The sequence below is a fragment of the Rhinatrema bivittatum genome, chromosome 5 (genome assembly GCF_901001135.1).
Source record: "Rhinatrema bivittatum chromosome 5, aRhiBiv1.1, whole genome shotgun sequence".
Taxonomy (NCBI): domain Eukaryota; kingdom Metazoa; phylum Chordata; class Amphibia; order Gymnophiona; family Rhinatrematidae; genus Rhinatrema; species Rhinatrema bivittatum.
The window spans coordinates 304,313,810-304,340,559 of NC_042619.1; the positions used below are offsets into that span (position 1 = coordinate 304,313,810).

Sequence of the window (26,750 nt, forward strand, 5' to 3'; positions counted from 1 at the left end):
CACTCTCCATCATTCATAAAAGTCTGTTAAACTCCAACCTCAACTGGATCAACCCCCCCTCCTCCCCCGCACCTCCAACAGACCCACCCGCACAGCCCTTCAAGGAACCCTTCGTGCCCAACCCATCAAAACTTTCAAACTCTCCTCTACTATTAGCAGAGCTTTCTCCCTCGCCAGCCCCACCTTATGGAACTCCCTACCCCATGATATACGCCTAGAGACACATACACCCAAATTCAAAAAAAACTGAAAACCTGGCTTTTCCAGCAAGCCTACTCCATATCCCCCCCACCACTTAGAATTTCCCCCATTAGAGAATTCCTCTATTATATATACTCTTCGAGCTATGACTATGAATGCCTTCGATTTAAGACTAAGAATTTGCCTGCTGTTTTTTGTACTTTGAACTCTCCTATCTGTGTATATAGTTGGTTTACTCATATTGATTTATATTTATATCTAGTTTTCACCCCCCTGTTTAATGTACTCTATTGGTTATACGTAAGGGCCCCGCCCAAAAGTTAATCTTGTTCCGCTGTTATATGTAAGGGCTCCGCCCAAAAGTTTTTGTTTTTTGTAAACCGATGCGATGTGTCAACGGATGTCGGTATAAAAGAGACCTTAAATAAATAAATAAATAAATAAATAAATGGGCCACGGGCAGCCTCCCACCTGGTTCGGGAGTAGCTTTTGTACATCCCATTGGTCCGGAGTCCATCTGCTACACGCTAGGAAATGTAGAAATTACTTACCTGATAATTTCATTTTCCTTAGTGTAGACAAATGGACTCAGCACCCCGCTCATGGCTGCCTCATATTCTACCAATCCAAGTAATCGAGTATCAAGTTACTCAAGTTAATCGAAATTATCCAAACACACATATATCCATAATTGCTTTTCGAGGAGAAAACTGAAGATCAAAGCCTCGTGCACGGGTATATGCAGTGCTGACGTCAGATTGAAATACGACTCCGTCTCCAACTGCTATCAGGAGCACATTATACCCATTGGTCCTGAGTCCATCTGTCTACACTAAGGAAAACGAAATTATCAGGTAAGTAATTTCTACAGTGTTTTTGCCTGCCCTGAGTTATCAGCACCTCAGGAGCACCTCCACAGAACATGGATAAAAGTGCGGACCAGTGCACCTACTTTTACCCGCATACAGAGTGGACAGTTTTCAACTAGCCCCTTCACCTAAGTAGCCATTTGCATAGGTAAATGGTTTTCTTAAACTGCCCTTCTTCTTTTATTCCTTACTCATGTACCTCATGTTATTTTTGATTATCAGCATACAGGTTTGGAAAACTATTTAGAAAACTTAGGCGCCAGCTAATCTTTTAGGAGCAAGGGCTTAGATTTTCCCATGTGAATCAGCAGCAGGGGCTGCTTTGGCTCTGGCACAGACAGGGCTGACTCTGTGTAGATGTAGAGCTCAGGGTAAATCAGCCCATATGGGCCGCTCCCCTCAAACATACAGTCAGGTTCCCTCCAGCCCCCCTACATAATCAGTCCTTTCAGCCTTCAGGAGGAGAGCTGTAGTTCTTTCCTGAGGTGGCCGCCTCATCTGCCAGCTCAGTTTAAAATTTGAACCATTCAAGCCTGGCAGCTCCCACAAAAGTATGGGGCCCTGCACAGTTCATAGCTCAGAGTGAGCGGAGGAGGAGGCGGCCACAGAAAAGAAGCACTGTTCTTATCCTGCAGGGTTGAGAGGAGAAAGAAAGAGGTTCTTGGTGACAGGTCAAAGAAGGACTTTGCCTTGGACTGCACACTGGAAGAAGCAATTGCCTGAGTTTGCCCCCCTTGCAAAGACAGCCCCGTCATGCAGTGCACTGGCAGGAGGCTGCTCTGGGCCGCAGCTGCTCCACGCAAGCCAGCATTGCCCCACTGAGGGTGGAGCCTGAGCTGCTGGAGAACAGCTCCTGTCAAGCCTAAGGCAACACTAGGTGCCATATTGGTCCTATCGTCATAACATGTATTTTTCATTTTCAGTTGCTAAGCTGCTGGGTTGGCATCACTGGAAGCTGACAAGCAGAGCATATTTGCAAAACTGAACATCCCCTCCACCACACACACTCACTCTCTGCCCCTCCACGGTACAGGCAGAGCACGGACTGCAACAGAGCAAGCATCTCCCTACCCCACCAAGTAACACATTTAGACCCTGCGGAAATACGGGCTCTGAAGAGCCCTATACTGCTCACAAATTGCTTAATTCCCTGACACTCAAACCTAGTCTGCCATCACTTTATTCCAGGGAACTTGTAATTGTGTGATTATTTTGCTGACGTGTGATATTACAAAAATATCAACCATGTAATTGGAGCAAAACAAGAAGAGTGTAGTATAGGCAGAGTTCAAATCCTCACTGCCATTCTCTCTTCCCAGTCCCCCACCCCCCCTGCCATGTCACTGTTGCTCCGCATGATTGGGCAGGTCACTTTTTTCTCCTCCCTGTTTAACCATGTAACTTGATGCTAATAATTGCTCTACTTTTACCCTTTGAGAAGTTATCCTGCAGTGTGAATGTAGCTGCTGTAGACATGCATGCAGGCTTCTGAAGTATTCTGACCAGTGACATCCCTATGTGCGGGTAAAGACCTCGTCTTTCCTGCAAAAAGCCACGCGTGTTGCCTGTAAATCCCATGCTGAAGCCTCTGGTGTGCCTAGGACTTTTCCTGTAGAGACAATGCTAACTGTCTTTATTCTTAGTTACAGAGTGCGGCAAAGCTGGGATCAGTCGCTCATGCCTCAGTGCTTCGCCTCTGCTTCCAGATAGTTACAGCGTCTTAATCAAGCAGTACGGATGACAGGCTCACCCACTCAGAGCGGGAGGAGGGTGCAGCCTTGGCACCCTGAGGTGGTGCGGGGGAGGACAGAGCTGGCATTGGAAAGGAAGAATTTTCACTTGTGCTGCCGCTTTTTTGTTTTATTTGTTTTTTTGTGGGATGGGGGGGGGGGGGGGTTGATTTCTATTGCCATGCACACACTGCTAGAAGATGAAGTCCTAAATTTTACCCATAGGAAACATGCAGCAAATACAATAGCACTGTCGGTTTCCTCTCCACTCTGCTCTGGAAGTGACCTCTGCTTTGGATAAGAGGGGAATTCTGTTTCCATCTTCAGGCAATCTTTTGACCTTAGCTGGAACTGCCAACCAGTGTGCCAGTTAGTGTCAGTATAAGAGATATCTAGAGGCACACAACAGGGCATGGAGTTAGCGAGTCTAGTAGGGAGGGAAGAGGGAGAGGAAATAAGGTAGTGGGTGAACAGGTCTGTAGGCTCTGATTATCAGGATTTTTGCCTTACGCTGCAGTAATAGTAATACCCCAACTTAAGAATGCCTTTACTTTTCCTTTATATGTGTGTAAAGTACTTGTCATTGTTAAATGAAAGTAATAATATAGAGGAAAGGAGAGCTTACTAACAAGAAATTAACGCAGAGGGATGGCTTGAGAATTAGATCATCGTCTGGTCAATTGGTGCTGGCTTGGTCTTGTGTGGCAGGATATATAAATGTATTCTGATTTACAACAGTGGTATTAAATTGCGTACATCTGCTGTTTTGTTTGATATCGTCACAGGCTCTGCAAATGTTCTAGTAAACTTAGTGCTGGTGACAAATACCAGGTTAATAGTACTGAGAATCGAGGTCCATACAAACCATTTTGTTACTTTCAGAATATTCTTCCTGCCTGCTCGCCAGCTCCTGCTAAATTTCTCCTTCCCGCTGCCTCCTCTGCAGTAGATAGTTGCTTAAAATCAAGCTGAATTGAACTCCTAGGAGCACAATCAATGTCTAGCAGGAGAATCTCAGGAAGCAGGTGTGAGCTGAGGAGAGTCTTGAGTTCAGCTAGCTTGCAGGCAGTGATGTGAGTATTTTACATAAAAAGAAGAGGCATGACTTTGAAGCCCATGCTGCCTATTGCTATATGGGAGACATGGATTTAATTCCCAAGAGAGCAACATTCAGAACCCCTAGGGAAAGGGTGTTTCAGCTACCCACAACAGCGACATCTGGTGGTTAGATCTGAATGCATGTATGCCAGAACAAGCTGTGATTGATGGCTGGGCTAAATAGGGAGAGAAGCTGTGAATGAAGGTTCATGGTGGTATAGCCCAGTAGAAGCCCAAAGTAGAACAGCAGAAAATTGCCAGGTCAAATATAAAAATAAAAAATGAGGCGGGCCTGCAGTAGTCACAAAGAAATCTGTAACCATCTAACGATGCTTACCAGAATAGAACAGTAAATCTTGGGGGCACAGGTTCCAATCCCACCTCAAGTGTTTCATATGTAATCTTTAGTGACTCACTTGAACTTTTCCCCCTCCCACCCTGTCCAAATGCTTTGATTGTAAGCTCTTCAGGGAAGGGATATTATGACTGGGGTGATCTGTACTATGCAGTACACCAGGGGTGAGCAGACACATAAGAATGTAAGAATTTTCCATAATGGATCAGACCAAGGGGGTCCATCAAGCCCAGTATCCTGCTTCCAACTGAGGCTATCGCTCAGTCATAAGGCTATTCCTTAAGTCTACTTGGTTAATAACAGTTTATGGACTCCTTCAGGAGCTTGTCCAAACCTTTTTTAAACCCAACTATGCTAACTGCCTTAACCACTTCCTCTAGTAATGAATTCCAGAGTTTAATTGTGTGAAAAATAATTTTCTCCGATTTGTTTTAAATGTGCTACTTACTAACTTCATGGAGTATCCCCTAGTCTTTATATTTTTTGAAAGAGTAAATAAATAATTTACATTAACCATTCTATTCCACTCATGATTTTATAGACCTCTATCATATCCCCTTTCGTCTGTCTCATCTCCAAGCTGAACAGCCCTAACCTCTTTAATCTTTCCTCATAGGGGAGGCATTCCATTCCCTTTATCATTTTGGTCACCCTTCTCTGTACCTTTTCCAATGCAACTATATCTTTTATTTATTTTTAGATGCAGCGACCAGAACTGCACAGAGTACTCCAGGTGCACCCTCGCCCTGGATCTATCCAGAGGCATTATGGCATTTGCTGTTTTATTCTCCATTCCTTTCCAAATAATTCCTAATATTCTGTTTGCTTTTTTGACTGCTGCCACACACTGAAGCAAGGATTTCAAAGTATTGCCCACTGTGATGCCCAGATCATTTTCCTAATATGGAACTTAACATCATGTAACTACAGTGTGGGTTAGTTTTCCCATGTGCATCACTTTGCACTTGTCTGCATTAAATTTCATTTGCCATTTGAATTCCCAGTCTTCCAGTCTTGCAAGGTCCTCCTGTAATTTTTCACAATCCACTTGAGATTTAACAATTCGGAATAATTTTGTGTTGTCTGCAAATTTGATTACCTTGCTCATCATTCTCCTTTCTAGATCATTTTGAAATAAATTAAAAAGCATCAGTCCCAGTACAGATCCATGAGCCACACAGCGGTTTACTTTCTCCACTGAGAAAACTGACCATTTAGTCATTCTCTCTGTTTTCTATCTTTTCACTAGTTTGCAATCCATAATAGGACATTGCCTCGCATATCGTGACTTTTTAATTTTCTCAAGTCTCTCATGGGGCACTGTGTCAAATGCCTTCTAAAAATCCAAATACACTAAATCCACTGGCTTACCATTATCCATATGTTTATTAATCCCTTCAAAAAAAACAGATTGATGAGGCAAGATTTCCCTTAATCCATGCTGGCTTTGTCCCATTTAACCATGTCTTTCTATATGTTCAGTAATTTTGCTCTTTTAGAATAGTTTCCCAGCACTGAAGTCAGACTCACCGGTCTTTAGTTTCCCAATTTAGCCGTGGGGCCTTTTTTAAAGATTGGGATTACGATGGCCACCTTTCAATCTTCAGGCACAATGGACAATCCCAACTATTGGTTACAAATTACCAGTAACAGATCCACAATTTCATTTTTTTAGTTCTTTCAGAACTCTCTCTCTCTGTGTATACACACAGCATCTGGTCCTTATCTTCCGTAAGTGCCCTTTTTAACCCCTCGATCATCTAACAATCCAACCAATTCCCTCACAGGCTTCCTGATGTATTTAAAAAAAGATTTTATTAGCTGCTCATTGGAAGCAGATGAATTGCCCTGCTATGAAGATGGTTACTAGAAGATTACATAATATTTATTTTATGGGTCATCAGTGCCCTACATCAGGACAAGGTGGAGAAATTTAACAAAATGTGGCAACTTACCTAAGTTGGCTTAAGGGAAATCAATCCTAATACAATAGAATATTAGATGTAACTATTTCTAGATGCACTCTGCAGTACAATACTATTTTGTATTTTGAATATCTGCTTTAGCAATGTTTATAAGGGAGGGGAGGGATGGGGTTTAATTGTAAATACTACACCATTGACAACTTACTTGTTATTTCTTGTTCCCTGTATGAACACGGATCAGTCCAGACTGCTGGCTTTTGCCTCTCTTCCAGCAGATGGAGATAGAGAAAATTTGAAGAGCACCCCCTCTTTACCTGGTGTGCCACCTTCAGAATTTCTCTGTCTCTAGCAGATGGAGGTGGTGTGAAACCTGCAGTCCTGAACCAATTTTTCAGATTTAAAAAAAAAAAAAAAAGAGAAAAATGAAGATCCATTTCGATCAAGAAGGACAATAAGGAGTGGAGATTCCTCCCAGGGGATCGGCAGGTCCTAGTGGGACCATTCCCCCTGGTAGTAGGTCTTGTGCAGCAGGGGTTGGATACTCCCATGGTGAGGCACCAGGGGTGATCACCGGCTGTCTGGTCCCTCCCCCTTCCCCAGCTCAGATCCAGAACAGCCTGTAAGCCTGGTCAGTAACCCTTTCTTTATTTTCTGAGTTAAAAAAAAAAAAAAAAAAAGGAAATGAAGGACAGGCTCTGCTTACTTTTTGGTCGCGTGACGATTCTCCAGATACACGATCAGAGGCTGTGCCGGTGGCCACGGCCACCCCCTTGGTCCCTCCACCCCTTGCTGGGATCGACCCGGACAAGGAGCCAGAGAAAGCCTCACCTCTGGAGGGAGATGACCCGAAGGTCGTTCGCCTGTTTCAGAGGGAAGAGTTGGACTCTCTCGTTCTGCATGCTTCTAGGGTGATTAGTCCTGGACTCCCTCCCTCTGTTGAGCCTAGCCTAATGGCCATAGGGCTTCTTTCAGGAATCAGGTCTTTGGTGATGTGTGTGTGGGGGGAGGGGTTGGTCTCTCTTTTTACACAGTCTTTCTTCCAAGATATTGTTTTCCTCTGTTTTCTCTCTCTTTTGTTTGTGGCTGGGCAGGCTTAAAGTTAAGTTTTAAAAAAAAAAAAAAAAAAAAAGAGAGAGATTGAGCGTAATCCCTTCCTTGGTGGCAGCTTTGCTGCAGTGCATATCTGGAACCAGTTTTATTCAGGGCGGGTAATTGCCAGTGTGTTTTTTGCTATGTTCTTTACTTTTCTGAGAATGGCAGCACAAGAGCATGGGAAAGGTCCCTGCTCTTCCTGGTTGTGCCGCACGTCTGGCCTTCCCAAAGGTAGGTGGGAGGAATTTTGCAAACTGCCTGGAGGAGAGGGAGAGAAATAGGTGCCCAGAGCCGGTGCTGTGAGGTCGTTGGGCCAGCCAGTTCCTATCAGCAGGATCTCTACTGCGATGGGTCTGGTAGCCATTTTGGATCTGCATGACAGGGGCCCCCTTCTCTTACTCCCATAGCGTTGGAGCACGTTTTTGTGGCCTCTGGGGTTATGGAGCTGGATTTAGCAGCATTGTGGGCTCTGTTTCAATGTTGCAGAAACCATTGCCTGCATCAGCCTGATCCTCTTCGTCGGCAGAGTTTTAAAAGTTTCTTCACCAAGTCTTTTACCCGGGGCAGTCTGTGGCTCCAGGAACCTCTTCTGTCATCTTCCTCACAGGTTCCTTTCCTCAGGAAACTAAAAGTAAGAGATCTAGGAAGGAATTTGAGGAGGATTTAGAGGGTATTTTGTTCTTTAGGGAAATGTAAACTTAGTGAGAGCAACAGTGAGCTTGGGGGGGGGGGGTGCCTCCATGGAGGAAGTTACCTTTCCTATTATACGTCTGTTTCATAAGGAGGGTTTATCTTTGCCAATTTCTCAGTCCTTAGGGATTTTGAATATTGCCCAGGAAAAAGGGGAGGAAATGGAGTCAGGAAGCGGAAGATCTTATTATGGTCGGGCTGCAAAAGCCTCCTAAGGTCTTTCTTCTGCCTACATCAATTTGTGAGCAGATATCTGTATAGTGGGATTCCCTGGAAGCCAGTTTTAAGGGATGAAGAGCCATGGCAAGGTGATATCCTCTGAGTGAACAAGAAAAGTTAAATTGTCCCAAAGTGGATGTGCTGCTCTGCGCAGTTACCAGGAGGACTAAAGTCCTGTAGAAAGAGGCGCTTCTCTAAAAGATGTCTAGGATATAAGGATTGAGGCAGCTCTTAAGCGAAGCTTTGTTGCTGGTCTGGCTCTCCAAGCTGCTGTTTGTAGTGGGATAGTAGCCAGGGCGGGGTTTTGCTTGGCACAACGTATCCAAGAAAGTTTCTTGGAAGGAGGTGGTACCATTCTAAAGGAGGTAGCCCAAATGTAGGCTGGGACAGCATATCTAACTGATACATCTTATGATTTTGTTCGAGCTATGGCTAGGAGAATGGCTTCCTTGGTGGCAGCCAGACATCTTTTGAGGCTGCACAACTGGTCAACAGATGTTATTTCTAAGACTTTGTCAGTAAAATTTCCTTTTTAAGGAATACATCTTTTTGGGGACGATTTGGGGAAGTTTGTAAAGGCCTCGGGGGAGTTGAAAGCTCCCAGGTTGCCACTGTTGGGAGACCAAGCACAGAAGAAAGGGAATATCTTTAGGCAGCCAGCGTCCCAGGCCTTATAGTAGGTTTCATTCCTTTCAAGTTAATAAGAAAGGTCTAAAAGACTCCAGGACTAGCACAGCATCTGGTGCATGGAGTAATTCATGAAGGTGTGGGGACCCAGGCTCTGGTGCAGGAGATAAGAGGGCACTTGGCCTTCTACCGGACATGGATCCAGATTATATCAGATCAATGGGTTCTGGAAGTAGTTAGGGATGGTTATACCCTAGAATTTTCCTGTTCTATTTCAGATGTGTTTATGGTTTCTCCTTGCTTGTCTGTTCGAAAGAAGGAAGCAGTACAAAGTATCCTAGATCAGCTTTGTCTCTTGGGGGTGGTAGTCCCTGTTCTTGTGTCTGAGGATTCTTGGAAAATATTTCATTTTCTTTGTGGTTCCAAAGAAGGAAAGTACTTCTAGACACATTCTGGATCTCAAGCATATGAACAGGGCTCTAAAGATCACCCACTTCAAAATGGAAACATTAAAATCAGAAATATCAGAGGTAAGGCAAGGTGTGTTCCTGATGTTCTTGGATTTGACCAAAGCTTATCTTCATTTCCTAATAAGAGAGGAGCATCAGAAGTATCTTTGATTTGCAGTGCTGAGTCAGCAGTTTCAGTTTCTAACCTTTAGTCTTGCCATGGCTCTAAGGACCTTTTACCAAGGTGATGATTGTCTGTAGCACTTCATCAGAAAGGTACGCTGGTTGTGTGTTCATGGAGGCAGATGTGCTTCTGTGAAGCTCTGTCCTACCCTAATCTAATTCCCCCTAATATCACTATATCAGAAGCTGTCATATGCTTACCTGAGTGACAGAATCTTCCAAGGAAATCTGTGAGGCACTGACTGTCTTATTATTTTTGAGATTGGAGATTTCTTGGCAGGATGAGTGTTTTGGCGCACAAGGAACTCTCAGGACAGGCCTATTACTGACTTCTACGGAGAGGTGGTGGACTTGGATCGACTTGGGGCAAGAGATGCAATGAGATGGTGGACAAAGTGGTTGCTGGAGCAGCACATGCCTTGTCCAGCAATGAAGGGCCTGGCAACTGCTAAGCATGTTCTGTCTGGAATACTCACTGTCGACAGTGCCTCAGCTTTGTATGGAGCAGATATAGACTTGACAGCAACAAAGACCCTCAACCAAGTGGCAGCTACATATCCTTTTCTCTTTCTCCTCTGCTACAATAGGCTCTACGAGCTATGAGGAGGTGAGATCTTGGCATCTCTAGATCTGATAAAGGCTTATCTGCACATAGCCATCAGGTAGGACCATCAAAGGTTTCTGCAGTTTATGATTCTTGGGGAACATCTTCAGTTTCGAGCCCTTCCCGTTGGCCTAGAACAGCACTGTGCACATTCACCAAGGTGAATGGTGATGGTAGCTGTGGCATTAAGAAGGGAAGGAGTGCTAGAGCAGCCATATCTAGACGATTAGCTCATCAGGGCAAAATCAGAGGATCTCTGTCATCAGTTGGTGCAGAAGGTGCTGGACCGATTTATAGTTGCTAGGCTGGGTGGTGAATCTTCCAAAGAGCCAGCCTGTTTCCTCTCAGTCCCTGGATTGTTTAGGGGCGTAATTCGACACAAGGAAGGGGAGAGAATTCCTTACAGAGGATGCTTCAGGAGCAAATGCGTTGCCTGCTGGGGCTGTCAACAATAGGATTTAGGACTCTTTGAGGTTCTGGGTTTGTATGGCTTCAACCTTTGGAGTTCATCCTTTTGGCATTCGCACATATATGACCTCTCCAGAGGGCTCTTCTGTCCCGATGGAATTTTTTGTCAGGGGAATTTCAAGTTACACTTTCGCTGGAGGGGGAAGGCAGGAACAGGCATGTTCTTAGTTTCTCTTGGTGGCTATTTCGAACCAATTTGGAATGGGGAGTGCCTCTGGAAGTTCCGGATTGGGTGGTAGTCACTAACCATGCCAGTGTATCAGGCTGGGGAGCTGCGTGTCAGGATCAGGTGGCCCAGCACCAAGAGGCTTCTTGTTCTATCAATCGGTTAGAGATGAGAGTGGCACGATTCGCATTACGTGCTTTTCTTCCAAGATTTCGAGGTTCAGTGAGAGTTTTGACAGACAATGCAACTACAGTGGCTTATATCAACCACCAGGGTGGGACCAGGAGTCAAGCAGTGGCGCAGGAGGTGCAAGAGTTGATCCTCTGGGCAGAGCAGCATTTGGAGAGGATAGCGGCTTCGCACATTGCCGGGGTGGACAGTATACAGATGGATTTCCTGAGTTGCAAGTCGTTGGACCCAGGAGAGTGGGAGCAATGTCTCTAATTTATGAGAGGTGGGGATCACCTTAAATGGACCTAATGGTGATCAGAAGAAACACGAAAGCGCCACGGTTCTTCAGCCGAAGAAAAGAGCACGGTGTGGAGGGCATAGACGTTCTGATCCTGTTGCGGCATTACAACATGCTGCTGTATGTCTTTCTTCCATGGTCTCTGGTGGGCAAGGTGATAAGGCTGATAAGAGAAGCATCTGGGAACATGATTCTAGTGGCTCTAGAGTAGCCGGGCCGTCCTTGGTTTGCGGACTTCGTCAACATGGCCATAGACTGGCCCCTGAGGTTTAGCGGTCTAGAGAATCTTCTCCAACAGGGACCCATATTTTCGGAACAGGCGGCTCCGTTCTGTCTCATGGCCTGGCTTTTGAGAGGAAGCGATTAAGATGTCTGTGTTATCCAGAAACAGTTATTACTCCCTTAATGCAGGCCAGACTAACTTCCACGTCTATATTTTATGTGCGGGTCTGGAAGATCTTTGAGTCCTGGTGTGCAGGCATTGCAAGCTACAGTGGTCCATATTTTGACATTCCTTTAGCAGAGTTTGGTAAACGTTTTGGCCTTTAATTCTCTGAGGGTACAGGTAGTGGTTCTCGGTGGTCTTCATGGTAAAATACAAGGTTATTCCTTGTCCATGCATCTGGATTTTGTACATTTTCTTCGTGGGATGAAGAACTTATGACTGCCCGTGAAGAAGCCGTGTCCGTCTTGGAATCTGAATTTGGTGCTTACTGCTTTGTGCAGCTCCTTTTTGAACCTCTGAGGAGAGCAACTTTTGAAGGACTTAATGCTTAAAGTGGTTTTTCTGATGGCCATTTGGTCAGCAAGGAGGATTTCGGAACTACAGGTGTTGTTTTGTTGGGATCCGTTTTGCAGATTTCGGAGGCAGGTAGTCTCAGCATTCCAATGTTAATCAGACAGTGGAACTTCCAACCTTTCTGAATCTGGATTTCTCAGTCCTTCATGAAAGGGAGCTGAGACTTTGGACATCCGCCGGGCATTGTTACAGTATCTGAAGGTCACTAATTATTTTTGTACATCAGATCCCCTTTTCGTTCTACGGAATGGCCCAAGGAAGAGGATTCAAGCTTCCAAAGCTACGATTGTGCATTGGTTCAAGCAGGCGATTGGTTTGGCTTATGTTTCTAGAGGTCGGTCAGTGCCTGAAGGTTTGAGGGCTCATGTGACACATTTGCAGGAAGCCTCTTGAGCCAAGGCCCAGCAGGTGTCGCCGCAAGAAATATGCAGGGCAGTGACTTGGAAGTCGCTGAATACTTTCACCAGACACTATCTGTTTTGGTAAGAGTTTTTTGCAAGCTGGACTCTCCAGGTCCCACCCAGTTTAGTGGGCTTAGGTACATCCCAGGAGTCTGGACTGATCTGGGTATGTACAAAGAAAGAAACATTGGTTCTTACCTAAAAATTTTCGTTCCTGTAGTACCACAGATCAATCCAGACACCCACCCATGGTATAAGGGGGAGAGTCGTCTGCTCGTGTTCATAGTTTGTCAGTTTTTGCAGAATTGTTAGGTCACTGAGCTGTTTTTTTTTACTTTACTCGGGTTCATGGGAATTAGGGTGGGCTATTAAAATTGTTTGTTTTAGTTTTGGCATTTTGGCTTGGATACAGTTCCATACTGAGGGACTGCAGTTAGCACTCTATTTAGCAGTTTCAATAAAACATTATGGGGTAGATTTTCAAAGGGGTACGAGCATACCCCCCCGAAAACCTACCCCAAACCCCTCCTGCGCGCGCCCAGCCTATTTTGCATAGGCTCGGCGGCGCATGCAAGCCCCGGGACGCGCGTAAGTCCCGAGGCTTGCATGGGGGGGGGCGTGCCGCGAGTGATGCAGCGTTTCGGGGGCGGGCCCGGGGGTGTGGCGCCGGCCCAGGGGCGTGGTCGAGGCCTCCGGACCAGCCCCTGGGTCGGGTGATGGCGCGCCAGCAGCCCGCTGGCGCGCGCAGATTTACGCCTGCTTTCCGCAGGCGTAAATCTACCAACAAAGGTAAGGGGGGGTTTAGATAGAGCCGGGGGGGGGGAGGTGGGTTAGGTAGGGGAAGGTGAGGGGAGGCAGAAGGAAAGTTCCCTCCGAGGCCGCTCCGATTTCGGAGCGGCCTCGGAGGGAACAGGCAGCGCGCGCTGGGCTCAGCGCGTGCAGGTTGCACAAATGTGCACCCCCTTGCGCGCGCCAACCCCGGATTTTATAAGATACGCGCATATCTTATAAAATCCAGCGTACTTTTGTTCGCGCTCGCGCAAAATTATAAAATCTACCCCTATGTCTCCATCTGGCAGGGGTACAAAACCCAGGAGTCTGGTCTGATTTGTGGTACTACAGGAATAAAAATTATCAGGTAAGAATCAATTTTCCAATATTTGAGGATTGCTGTTTGGGCAGAGGTGTTTTGCCTAGGAAGGCCTCAATTCCTTCAGTATTGGAATTTCTGCAGGATAGTTTGAGTAAGCGCTTGGCCTTCAATTCTCTGAAAGTGCAGTTAGTGACGATTGCCTGTTTTTGAGGTTGTTTCCAAGGTGGATCATTGGTGGCTCATCCTCACTTTTTTTCTTCCTTAAAGGGGTTAAACATATTCATCCTCGAGTCTTGTTTCAGCTTTGGATCTAAACTTTGTACTCAGGTTCCTTAACAGCGATCAATTTGAGCCTTTGAAGAAGGCATCACTCAGACATCTCACTCTAAAGGCTGTGTTCTTAGTTGTGATTAGTTCGGCAAGACATAGTTCAAAAATTCAAATGTTATGTAGAGAGTCTTTCTTAACTTGTTCAAAGGAGGTTGTTTCTATCTTTATTGTGCTTAGCATTCTTCTGAAGGTAGCCATGGTATTTCATCACAATCAAGTGGTCTGTTTACCATCCTTTCAGAAGGAGGTGTGCAAAGATGAGTTTCAGTAGTTGCACCTCCTAGACATCAGAAGGATTTTGCTGCATTACTTAAAGGTGATGAATACATTCAGAAAGTCTGATCATCTCTTCATTTTGTTTAGTGGTCCTAAGAAAGATGCAACTTCTAGGGTTCAATGGCCCCATCGAATTAAGGACACTATTAGTGCTGTCTATATGGACAGGGTTCTTCCTCTACCTTGAAGCGTAAGAGTGCATTTAACCAGAGAGCAGCTGATGTTGTGGGAGTAGTTCCGTTTGGTGTATCTATCTGAGATTTGCAGAGTGCTGATATGGTGGTCTCTTCATTTTTTTGTCGTAACTAGACAGAAGGCTTCATTTGGCTCGGCTGTCCTGCAAACGGGTTTAGCAGTTTCTTACCCAGTTGAGGGATAGCTTTGATATGTCCCATGTTTGGACTGGTCTAGCTGAATGGTGATAAAAGAGAAATTTAGTCTGACCTGATGGTTTCCATTCCTTGAGTCCAGTCAGATCAGTCCAGGATCCCTCCCTAGCTACTAATTTCTTCTTTCCTCTGGGGTTTCTAAGAATGTTCTTTCAGTGGCTCACACAGGATGAACCATGTGGGTTTCTTTTCTAGAGAACTGTTCTGAGAGGTGAGCTCTTTACAGGTGTTTTTGAGTGATGTTGTGATTGATGTTTTGTTTGCTGGTTTCCAAGAAGCTCTTGGGTTTGAAGAAATTGTAATGTGATGTTTATTTCGTAATTAGTTTTTACATTGAATACTGGCAGGCTGAGTGCAGAATGGGACCCCATAAGGGGTGATGTCAGCGAGCCTTTAGTTCTCTGTCTCCATCTGCTGGCCGGGGAGCATAACACATGTCTGGACTGGTCTGGCTGGACTCTAAGAAGGGCAAATATCAGGTAAGTCTAAATTTCTCCTTAGCTCTTCCTGTCCCAAAAAATACATATTCTTGTGTTTACCTGACGGCTATCATAGATCGCCTACCTCTTTGTTTTCTTGGACCAAAAAATACATATGCAAGAGAACGTTCAGAAGGAAACATTGAGGGGAGAGGGAAAGGAGGAGGAACATGGATTGGGGGAAGCTGAAAAAGGGTAGGAAAGAGAGCCTCCATCTTAAATAGAAAGTCTTTCCAGGTAATGTGCCTGCCCACCTGTTGGCTAATTTCACATAGCGGCTGCTGAGCATTGCCAAGTTATAACACAGTCTTATGTGCATGGAACAGGCAGTTGCTGGTTGCAGGAAGTTCACACTTGTGTCATACATTGTGTCTTCACTTTTTCATGGTGGCACCATGGTCTTTGGGGAAAGCCATACACATTTGGGCATGCTAATAAGAGCTGTGTTGCTTTCTCTTAATATTTCCTTTCACCAGTGCAGAAGAAAGCGGGCGAGTTCACATGTTCTCTTGCTCTGGCACCGTGACCTGCCTGATGTGCTAAGAGTTTGCAGTCGTTGTCAGTCATATAGAGATGATGAGTTTGAGTTTGTTTTCTCTCTCTTCCCTCCACCAATACTTGCTAATGATAGTATGTACATGGTCCAGCCAGGCAATCCAATAGAAAACAAGTCATTGGGACTGCAACTTTCAAAAGCCATTTACCAGGGTAAATCCACTGTTTGAAAACTACCCACCCTCTGTGTGGGTAAAAGTGCATGTGGAGGCTTTCCCATGGCAGGATTAATTCAAGGGAGGCAACAGTGCACATAGGTAGGAGAAAAAGTACTCGCAGAAAAAGGAGGAGCAATCTCTGCAGATACTCTTTCCTTCAGCAGCTTTCAGAGGGAAAGTGCATACTTTTTCTTTTGAAAATTGGTGGAAAGTCTGTATGTAAAAGTACCAGTAGATTTTGCAGCAGTATGCACAGTTTTGAAAATTTGCTGTTTAACAGCAAGACTTATAAGGCCAACATTTTATTCCCCCCCCCCCCCCCCTCCAACTGGAGCCTTCAGTGCCTGCTTTGATTGCCTTTGTTTACAGATTTTTGGTAAGCTAGTAGCTATAAGCACCAAATGCACCCATATTCTCTCTTATTTATATGTTTTTAAGACCCCAACATTCTTGTGTATAGTATGAACTAGGCATGAAGTATTGACCCTGGGAAACCTTATTAACTTTGTCATGTCTTCCTGTATTTGCGCTTTCTCGCTGTCTCTCCCAACACAGATTAACCTGAGCAAAAATGGTGAATACTGGTGGAATGCGATCCTTGAAGGCGAGGAGCAGATTGACATTGATAAAATCACCAAGGAACGTTCCATGGCAGCAATGGATGAGGACGAGCATGCTGTGCTTGACAGACTGACGTTTGACTATCACCAGAAACTGCAGGGCAAACCGCAAAGCCATGAATTGGTATGTCCCTCTATGTCTCAGAGAAAAGTTAGAGTATGACCCAAGAACCATAACTAACAGACTTCCTCTGCAGGGTAGTTTGTGACATTCCAACTGAGTTCAGCACACCCAGACATGGATCAGCAATAAGAAAATTACAGGGTGATCAGGAATATTTTAGAGCTTGCATGTCATGAAGTGCCAAGCATCTAGAATTACCAGGTTCAGGTGGGAAGGGGGCAGCGATGCCAGTGCTACTTCATTCAGTTTTTTAACTGTGGGTTATGCTGCTTGAGCCCATGAATGCCGCTTTGAGCAACAATGCTGCAGGTTCCCCTTCCTTGTCTCCATGCTTATGTGGGGTCAGTATGAGAGAGGGTTTCTCTGTAGTGAGCCCCTCAGATTTATTAAGTTCCTCACGTGTCATATTTTTTTTTTCTGTTGAGACAGAGCCCCTCAGAGTTCAAGCGTAACACACTGAGAATATAGCTTACTTTGGTGCAATAAAATTTTACTTTGCATTTTTCTTCAGATTTCTTTTCACGTGCAGCTTTGCTCAGCCACCCAAATAAGATGTGTTCATTTTGTATAAACAGCAAGTTTTTAGCTCTGGAAGAATTGTCTTCGGTTTAAACCCATGTGCCCTATATTTTGGTGTTTGTTTTAAAGATCACTGGTTGCACCAGAGATTGGAATTTACATGATAGACAACAAATGTTCACTTGAAACCTGCCAAAGGAAATAAATACTCCAGGAGCAACAGGCTCAGCTGAAATCAAAGGGACCCATTTTCAAAGGATTTAGGATCTTAACTTTTAGAGTTAGGCTCCTAAATGCGCAGTTTTGAAAATTTACTAGAGCTGAGTTCCTAAATTTAGGCTTCTAGCTTCATTAGGATCTTAAATTTAGGACCCTAAAAAATGGGTGGCTACAGGGGCAGAGTTAGGGTGGGGAGACAGGAGCTTAGCACTGATTTTCCATCGATAAGCAGACTGAAGAAACTGTTACATGTAGGTGATGTCATCCAGCGCACCAAACAGACTTATCTCTTAAAGCTAGTAGAGCTTTTAGCTCTATTGAGCATGTGTGGAAGTTCCCGCATGGACGTTGCCTCGTGAGACCTCCTTAGTCACTTTTTGTCTGAGCACAACACGAACGTGTCTGTCTCTTTCCTTAATTCTTCACCAAATTTTTACTTTGGCATATTTGCTTCACAAAATCTTTTTTTCAGTTGCCTCTGCATCCTCACAACAGCACTTTTCAGTGCTACCATGAAATAAAAAAAAAAAGAAAAAGACAGCTACCATGCCCCTACCTTCCATCATGTGTGGCCACAAAAGGACATCACAATGGTGAGTGAGTTTAAAAATTGTATCTGTGGCAAGATTGTCCCTCACCAATGGTCACAAGCTGTGTTACTGGTGCCTCAGATCGGAACACAACCAGAAGAACAGATATGCCTGTGGACGGATATCCTTGTGCTCACAGCATTCTAGGGCACTTTGTATCAAGGAACTGCATAAATCTCTCTAGAGTTGCAGTAGATTATTGTCCTGCAGTGTAGTGTCTGTGTTATATTTGACAACTCATGGGAGGGCCTGTGAGCTGTCTCACCCCCAACATGGATGGACCGGTCCCGTGGTCAGCACACAGCCTCCTGTTCCGAATGCCACCTGGCATGGCCCAGGACCCCATGCCACCAGCTGCTGCTTCCACCACTGTCCCTTAGGTGTGTGCATTATATAGGCCTAGCAGCGGGACACACTGAGAGGCACCCTCCGATAACAGGCTGACCGGCCCACTTAAGCAAAGGCCTTGCAGTACTACCTTGCCTCAGCAACTGGTCTCCTGCCTTAGCAGTGCGTGTTACTTTTGAGTTCCTGTGTCTTGTGTTCCTGATTCTTCATCCAGCCTTGTCTCGTCCACCTTTCTTTGTCCAATCTTGCTTTGTCTTGCCTGTTTCATCCACTGTTTTCCGTGTGTCTTCGTCCACCCTTGGCCTGATTTTCAGATCTGACTTCTTGCCTGGACCTGACCACAATTGCCTGCTGCCTGGACCTGATCATTTGCCAGGACCTAATCATCCTTGTTTGCCACATGCCCAGACCCTGGCCTGTCTCTGTTTGTTTAGTCTGCTGCCTGCCCTGGCCCCGGTGTGCCATTGGACTCTTGCTCTATCCACCCATCTAATACCTGCCAGCCAGCAGAACCCAAGGGCTCAACCTGCGGGGCTGAGGTGGCTGGTGTAGGTGAAGCTCCAGTCTGTTCCGCTACAGGTTGAGTTCGCCAGCTTCCAGCATAGGCCTCGTAGGTTCCACTATGTGGTTGCATCAACTACATTGCAGCACAAAGGGTTCACTCCCAGACCACTCTTCAGTCTGCCTCACCAAGGAAAATGTTAAGCAGGAGCTCCTCAAAATCTTCTTGTCTGCTCAGACCGAAGCCATTGGATCGAGTTCAACTAGCCATTCTGCATCGAAAACAAAGAAGCATCAATTGCTAGAACCATTGCAGCCTTTGTCAAAAAAAGCGCAAACACTAAGTGCACCACATCAGCACTAGTGCCACCAAATATGGCTATTGTCAGTGCAAGAAGCATCAGCGTTCCCAACACACAATGTATTGAGTCGCCTGACACATTCAATGCACAGCCCTTGATGCACGAACCACCAAGGCACTAGACACATGGAGTTCTGATGCACAGAGGCACTCAGTGCTTGACACAGCAGTGCCTGCAAAGCAGGTGTCCTCAATGTACTCTGACTCCTCCACTCTTTAGTCACATGGTGCACCTGATCCTTTATTGCAATATCTCAAGATGCACAGTGCAAGGACACAGAAGCAGCCCTGATGCAACTGATGTAATATAATCATCCTGCACCAGATTCCTTGAATGAGTCTCCAAAGATCCATTGAAGCATACCAAGCCAATGCATCAGTCTCAATCTTCGTTTTATCTAGCTTCTCTAACACAGCTCTAAACAACCCAACATAGATCTGCAGAGGAAAGAGCCAGGTTGTTGTTGCCCCCTCCAATAACTAGGGTACTCACCTCACCCCAGACTAGTGGCAGAAGGACTTTAATTAGAGACTGCAGAGCTGATATCTTCCATAGTCCCGCTCACCTACAATAGACCACCCATTCTATTGCAGGAGCCTATCCTGATCTTGGAAGAAGGTGTCCCACCACCTACACCAGGCTGAGGACACACCAGTCACTTAACCAAATCGCAGATTTCACAAAGAATTTCTTTGCCTCTCTGACCAAGTTAACGGAAAGAACATTACAGCCTCTTCTTTCCACCATAGCTGTGGCAATACTTCAGACCAGAGTCCCAATGTAATCTATAGAGGTGAATTTATCATCAGAACCCTTTATCAGGGGTTCTTCATTGCCTGTTGCAGCATAATCCAGTAGATCAGAGGTGATAGACCAGGCCATTCCTCAAAATCAACCAGAAACACCTCCGCATCAAAGCTTGGATATTGAGCACTTAGAGATCACAGATTTTCACCTTTCCTACAGAGATTGTAAACATACTAGTCTCTTCTATAAAGCCTTCAACTAGATGAAATTATGCCTTCAGTTGGAATAGATACTCCAAATGATGTCACATTTTGGAACCATTTTCTTGCACACCCAAACATCTCCTGAAATACTTGCACCACCTTTCTAACTCAGGTCTTGCAACTTTTTTGATGCAAGTACACTTCAGCGCTACAGCAGCTTACCATACTCAATTAGATTGCAAACTGATTTCTAGTCATCTGCTGATATCTCATTTCATGAAAGGTCTATGACATGTCAAATCCCCAGTATAAAAACCATCTGTTTCTTGGGACCTGAATGTGGTCCTTTTCCAATTAATGAAGCCTCCCTTTGAGCCACTAGTCAACTTCACTAAAGTACTTGACATGGAAGGTGGTGTTCCTTGTCACAGTGGCTTCAGCTAGAAGAGATGGCAAACTCCACAAAAGTTCCACAAAATCTCCAAAAAAATTCCACAAAAGGATGATTCTCTGTACCCATCCAAACTTTCTGCCAAAGGTAGTTTCAACTTTCCATATCAATCAGTCCATTGTACTGTTTACATTCTTTCCAAGGCCCCCTGCACATGAAGATGAAAAAGCTTTCCATATTCTGGACTGCAAAAGAGCCTTAACCCATTACAAGAAGCAAATTCAGCTGCCTCGTCAATCCTCCATATGACCCAAACAGGCCAGGAATAACAGTTGCCAAATGTACGTTATCTAACTGGCTAGATAAGTGCATTCATCACTGCTACACCTTAGTAGGACTGCAAATAATGCACTTCCTGAAGGTTCATCAAGTGAGAGAAATGGCTGCTTCTTTTACTCATCTCTGAGACGTAACGAGTGAGGATATCTGCAAAGCTGCAACTTGGCCTTCAATTCACACTTTCACATCTCACTTACTGTCTTGATTATCTCTTAATGACTGACAGTAAATTTGGACAAGCAATTCTGTAAAATTTGTTCTCACAGGACAAGCAGGATGGTTGTCCTCACAAATGGGTGACATCGAGGATGGAGCCCACCACGGAAAACTTCTGTCAAAGTTTAAACAGAACTTTGACTGGCCCCTACTGGGCATGCCCAGCAAGGCACTGACCCTGCAGCCAGCAGGGGTCTCCCTTCAGTCTTCTTTTTTCCGCGCAGCAGTTGCCACGCGGTGAAAGGAGCTCTCTTACCACGTTCCTGACAGGAATTCGGTATTTTTCTTTCCGAAGAAAATTTGCCCCTCAGGGGTCTCCCTTCGACAAATTTTTGTCACCTCCGCGGAAACCAGTAAGTTTTTTGCCTTTTTTCTTCGACTACCGTCGAATTTGGCCCTCGAGGCCTGTTGGCAATTACCGAGCCCGCGACTAAATTTGGCCTTAAGCCATGGCGACGGGGTTCCGTCGATGCCCGGATTGTACCCGGACTATGTCAATCACAGACCCCCATAGGGTTTGTGTTTTGTGTTTGGGTAGTGAGCATGATGTCCTGACTTGCACCAAATGTGCCCTAATGACACCTAAGGGTCGCAAAGCCAGGATGGAGAAGATGGGGCTCATCTTCCATGCACCCACCCCAACGCCATCGATTGCATCGACGTCATCGGAACCGGCACCGTCAAAGTTGCACCACCATCGTCAACCCTCCGGTGACCGTCCACCATCGATGACTTCTCGGCCGTCGACTCCTGTCCCCTCCCCGGATGGGCGAGGAGACCGGAAGGACAAGCATCGCCATCGACGGCACAAGTCTCGGCCTGTCGAGGATCCACAGTCATCGACCTCTGAACAAGCCGAGCCACCGACTAAGAGGCCTCGTTCAGACTTGGCACCATCCACGTCTCGTTCGCAGGCATCGAGGAAACCCTCACCCTCTCGGGGTGTGGGAGCCGTGATCCCACCGGTTACGGTGGTCCCTCCGGCTCCGGCTCTGCCTCAGCCTCCCTCTCCCGTCGAGCCGGGTATTGTTACCCCTGGTCTCCGGGCAGAACTGGACCGGCTGGTCCAGGAGGCCATCGAGAAAGCGATGCAAAGATTCCAACCTCCATTGGCACCGTCTCCGGCACCGCCACCGGCATCGACCCCGGCACCGACTCCGCCACCGAGGAAGGAACCGACCACCGAACCTTTGGTGGAAGCGCTGGCACCGCTACTACAACGTATGGAGGCACTTGTACATGCCCTCCCATCGATGATTCCAGTAGCACCGACAGCGCCATCGTCTCCGACTGGATTTTCATCGGCGGGAGAAACACCGTTCCTGATTCCCCCTTCCGGGGTGGTCCCATCGGTGCCTTCTCGTATATCTCCACCGATTTATCCTTTGGCTCCATCGGTTCCAAGACCGGCACCGACTCCATCGGCAGCACCGAAACCCTCGATGCCGTTCCCAGTACCGATTGTACCACCGGTTCCTCCAAGGTTTCCTTCGATGCCTTCGGATCCTCAACCGGGTCCATCGGGGCTTCAACCCCCAAGTGATCCCTATGATACCTGGGGTGATGATACATCTTCTGACACAGATTTACCATCACCGCCTTCTCCTACAGAGAGTAGAAAAAGATCTCCTCCAGAGGATCTCTCCTTTATTAATTTTGTAAAGGAGATGTCCGAAATTGTACCTTTTCAGCTGCAATCTGAGACCAATGACAGACACCAGATGATGGAACTGCTTCAATTTTTGGACGCCCCAAAAATCATCGCTTCCATCCCCATTCACCAGGTGTTTCTCGATCTCTTAAAGAAAAACTGGGAATCTCCTTCATCTGTATCACCAGTTAACAAGAAGGCTGACTCCACATATCTCGTCCAGTCAGCACCAGGCTTTCAAAAGCCTCAACTGGATCATCGCTCTGTTGTGGTTGAGTCCGCACAAAGAAAGGCCAAGCGTCTAAAGCCACACTCCTTCACTCCGCCTGTCAAGGACAATAAATTCCTGGACAGTGTGGGACGGAAAGTGTACCATGGAGCTATGCTGATTTCTCGCATAGCCTCATACCAACTCTACATGACGCAATATAACAGAGCCATCCTTAAACAGATGCAAGATTTTGCTGACACATTACCTGACCAATACCAGCCACAGCTTCAGGCCCTTCTTAACAAAGGGTTTGAAGCGGGGAAGCACGAGATCAGAACTGCTTATGACATCTTCGATGCCTCCACAAAGGTTTCAGCTACTGCCATCTCGGCCAGTACGTTGGGCTTGGTTAAAGTCATCCAACCTTCGCCCAGAGGTCCAGGATCGTTTAGCGGATTTACCCTGCTTAGGGGACAATTTGTTTGGAGAACAAATTCAGCAAATAGCTGAATTGAAAGATCACCACGAGACGTTGAAACAGCTTTCTTCTGTTCCGTCTGAGGTTTCCTCCAAACAACCACTTAAGAAGGACTCTAAGAAGTCGTTCTTTCGGCCACGCCGTTACTACCCTCCATCGGCCAGGCCTCGTCCAGCTCGATCCTCTACTAGGCCTCAGCCGCGTCAGCCTAGGAAACAAAGGCCTACTGTAGCCCCTCCTCCTGGGCCTGCGGCTGGCCTTTGACTCCCCTGTAGGGAACACATGCCAAACCCCTCTTCCAGACATTCCTGTAGGAGGTCGACTGTACCATTTTCTACAACCTTGGTTGCAGATCACCTCAGATCAGTGGGTGCTAACAATTATCGCACAGGGTTACCACCTCAACTTCATAACTCTTCCGGCAGACTCCCCGCCTCTTCAAGCGTGGAGTCTATCCACCCATTTGGCTCAATTACAACAGGAAGTATCTCTTCTTCTGCAATCAAATGCTATAGAACCCGTTCCTCCCTCTCAACGAGGCAAGGGATTCTATTCCAGATACTTCCTAATACCAAAGAAATCAGGGGGACTACGTCCCATTTTGGACCTTCGAGCCCTCAACAAATACCTTCAAAAAGAGAAGTTCAAAATGGTAACCCTAGGCGCGCTGCTCCCTCTGCTACAAAGAGGGGATTGGCTGTGCTCTCTCGACCTCAAGGACGCTTATACCCACATTGCAATCACACAATCCCATCGCAAATATCTGCGGTTTCTAGTAGGCCACGACCATTATCAATACTGTGTCCTACCTTTCGGTCTGGCTTCTGCCCCACGAGTCTTTACCAAATGTCTCGTAGTGGTAGCAGCATTCCTAAGGAAGGAAGGTGTCCACGTCTACCCCTACCTGGACGATTGGCTAATCAGGGCCTCCACCCAACAGATAGCTCAATCCTCCCTAAAATTGACAATTCAAACACTCCTTTCCTTAGGGTTTCTTGTCAATTACGAGAAATCTTGCTTAGTCCCATCTCAAACCTTATCCTTCATTGGGGCAGACTTGGACACCTTACAGGCAAAGGCTTACCTTCCTCTTCAGAGGGTCCACACCCTAATATCCCTGGCTCGCCAGCTCCAGTCTCAGAACACTGCCACGGCTCGCCAGTTCCTCATTCTCCTAGGACACATGGCATCCTCGGTTCAAGTCACTCCCATGACCCGACTAGCCATGAGAGTAACACAATGGACTCTACGACACCAATGGATTCAAGCTTTTCAGCCTCTGTCCTCCATAGTCACAGTCACACAAGCGCTGCGCCTATCCTTAACCTGGTGGACGACTCAGGTCAACCTCCTTCAGGGCTTACCTTTTCTTCCACCGGATCCGCAAGTAATCCTAACCACCGACGCTTCTCACATCGGTTGGGGAGCCCATGTGGACGACTTTCAAACCCAAGGGTTATGGTCCAAAGAGGAAGCCGAACACCAGATCAATTTCCTGGAACTTCGAGCAATCCGCTATGCGCTCCGAACTTTCAAAGATCATCTATTTCATCAGATAATCTTAATCCAGACGGACAACCAAGTGGCCATGTGGTACATAAACAAGCAGGGAGGCACAGGCTCCTTCCTTCTGTGTCAGGAAGCTGCGCAGATCTGGGCGGAAGCCCTCTCCCACTCCATGTACCTCAGGACCACTTACCTGCCGGGAGTAGACAATGTATTGGCAGACCAGCTGAGCCGTGTCTTCCAACCACACAAGTGGTCACTCGATCCTCTGGTAGCGACCTCTCTGTTTCACACGTGGGGTTCTCCCCGCATAGACCTCTTTGCGTCCCCTCAGAACCACAAAGTGGACGATTACTGCTCTCTCATTCGGAGCCAGCACTCTCGGCCGAGAGATGCATTCTCCCTCAAGTGGACAACCGGTCTGCTCTATGCATTCCCTCCACTCCCTCTTGTGTCAAAGACTCTCGTGAAGCTACGCCAGGACGGAGGAACCATGATCCTGATAGCACCTTACTGGCCACGCCAAGTATGGTTTCCAATACTCCAGGATCTCTCCATCCACAGGCACGTTCCTCTGGGAAAGGACCCGCATCTGCTCACTCAAAACGACGGATGCCTCCTCCATCCCAACCTCCAAGCCTTGTCCCTGACGGCATGGATGTTGAAAGGTTAGTCCTTCAACCATTTAACCTTTCAGATTCCGTTTCTCGGGTCCTGATAGCTTCACGAAAGCCTTCCACAAGAAAGTCTTACTCATACAAATGGAAAAGGTACACATCATGGTGCACTTCTCAGTCCCTTGATCCCCTTTCCTGTCCAATCTCCAAATTCTTGGACTATTTATGGCATCTCTCTGAATCAGGTCTTAAAACCTCTTCTATCAGAATGCATGTCAGTGCGGTAGCCGCCTTCCATACGGGTATTGGGGGTAATCCTATTTCAGTACAACCCCTAGTAACACGCTTTCTTAAGGGCTTACTCCATCTAAAGCCACCCTTGCGTCCTCCGGCCCCATCCTGGGACCTTAACCTGGTTCTTGGTCGTCTCATGAAACCTCCTTTCGAACCTCTGCACTCCTGTGACTTGAAATATCTCACTTGGAAAGTGTTATTCCTTTTGGCTGTTACTTCAGCTCGCAGGGTTAGTGAATTACAGGCCCTAGTTACCTATCCGCCTTACACTAAGCTCCTGCAGGACCGGGCGGTACTCCGCACTCACCCTAAATTTTTACCTAAGGTAGTTTCGGAGTTTCATATCAATCAATCTATCGTACTACCTATCTTTTTTCCCAGGCCCCACTCCAACTCTGGAGAGCAGACCCTGCATACCCTAGACTGTAAACGGGCTCTAGCTTTTTACCTAGACCGTACAGTTTCTCACAGGAAGAGCACTCAATTATTCGTCTCTTTCCATCCTAACAAGTTAGGACAACCTGTGGGTAAGCAGGCTCTTTCCTCCTGGTTGGCGGACTGCATTTCTTTTTGCTATGAGCAAGCTGGCATTCCTTTTCAAGACCGTGTTAAAGCACACTCTGTGAGGGCCATGGCGACGTCAGTGGCACACCTTCGATCGGTGCCGCTTCCTGACATCTGCAAAGCTGCAACCTGGAGTTCTCTCCATACTTTTGCAGCCCACTATTGTTTGGACAAGGCTGGAAGACAGGACTCCATCTTCGGCCAGTCTGTCTTGCGTAACCTTTTTCCAACGTGATGTACCAACACCCTTCCACCTACCCGGTAGGGTGCGGATGCCCTTTACCAAATTCCACCCCAGTTGTTGTGCCTGTTGCACGTCATTGGGTGCATTTGGTGCAAGTCAGGACATCCTCAGCTCGGTACTCACCCATTTGTGAGGACAACCATCCTGCTTGTCCTGTGAGAAAGCAAATGTTGCTTACCTGATGTAACAGGTGTTCTCACAGGACAGCAGGATGTTAGTCCTCACGAAACCCGCCCGCCTCCCCGCGGTGTTGGGTTCGTTTTATTTTTACTTTCTAGGCACTGCCTGTAGCTTTGAAAATCAGACTGAAGGGAGACCCCTGCTGGCTGCAGGGTCAGTGCCTTGCTGGGCATGCCCAGTAGGGGCCAGTCAAAGTTCTGT

The 26,750-nt window shown here is 46.5% G+C and overlaps 1 protein-coding gene across 2 annotated transcripts in view; it reads left to right on the forward strand.

Annotated features, from left to right (window-relative positions):
* Window positions 1-26,750, forward strand: part of NUDCD3 (NudC domain containing 3) — a 114,675-nt gene that overhangs the window by 73,256 nt on the left and 14,669 nt on the right. For both annotated transcript variants that reach the window (XM_029604225.1, XM_029604224.1), the window contains exon 6: window positions 16,181-16,369. In XM_029604225.1, coding sequence (XP_029460085.1) covers window positions 16,181-16,369 — 189 coding nt within the window. The remainder of the gene's footprint in view (window positions 1-16,180; window positions 16,370-26,750) is intronic.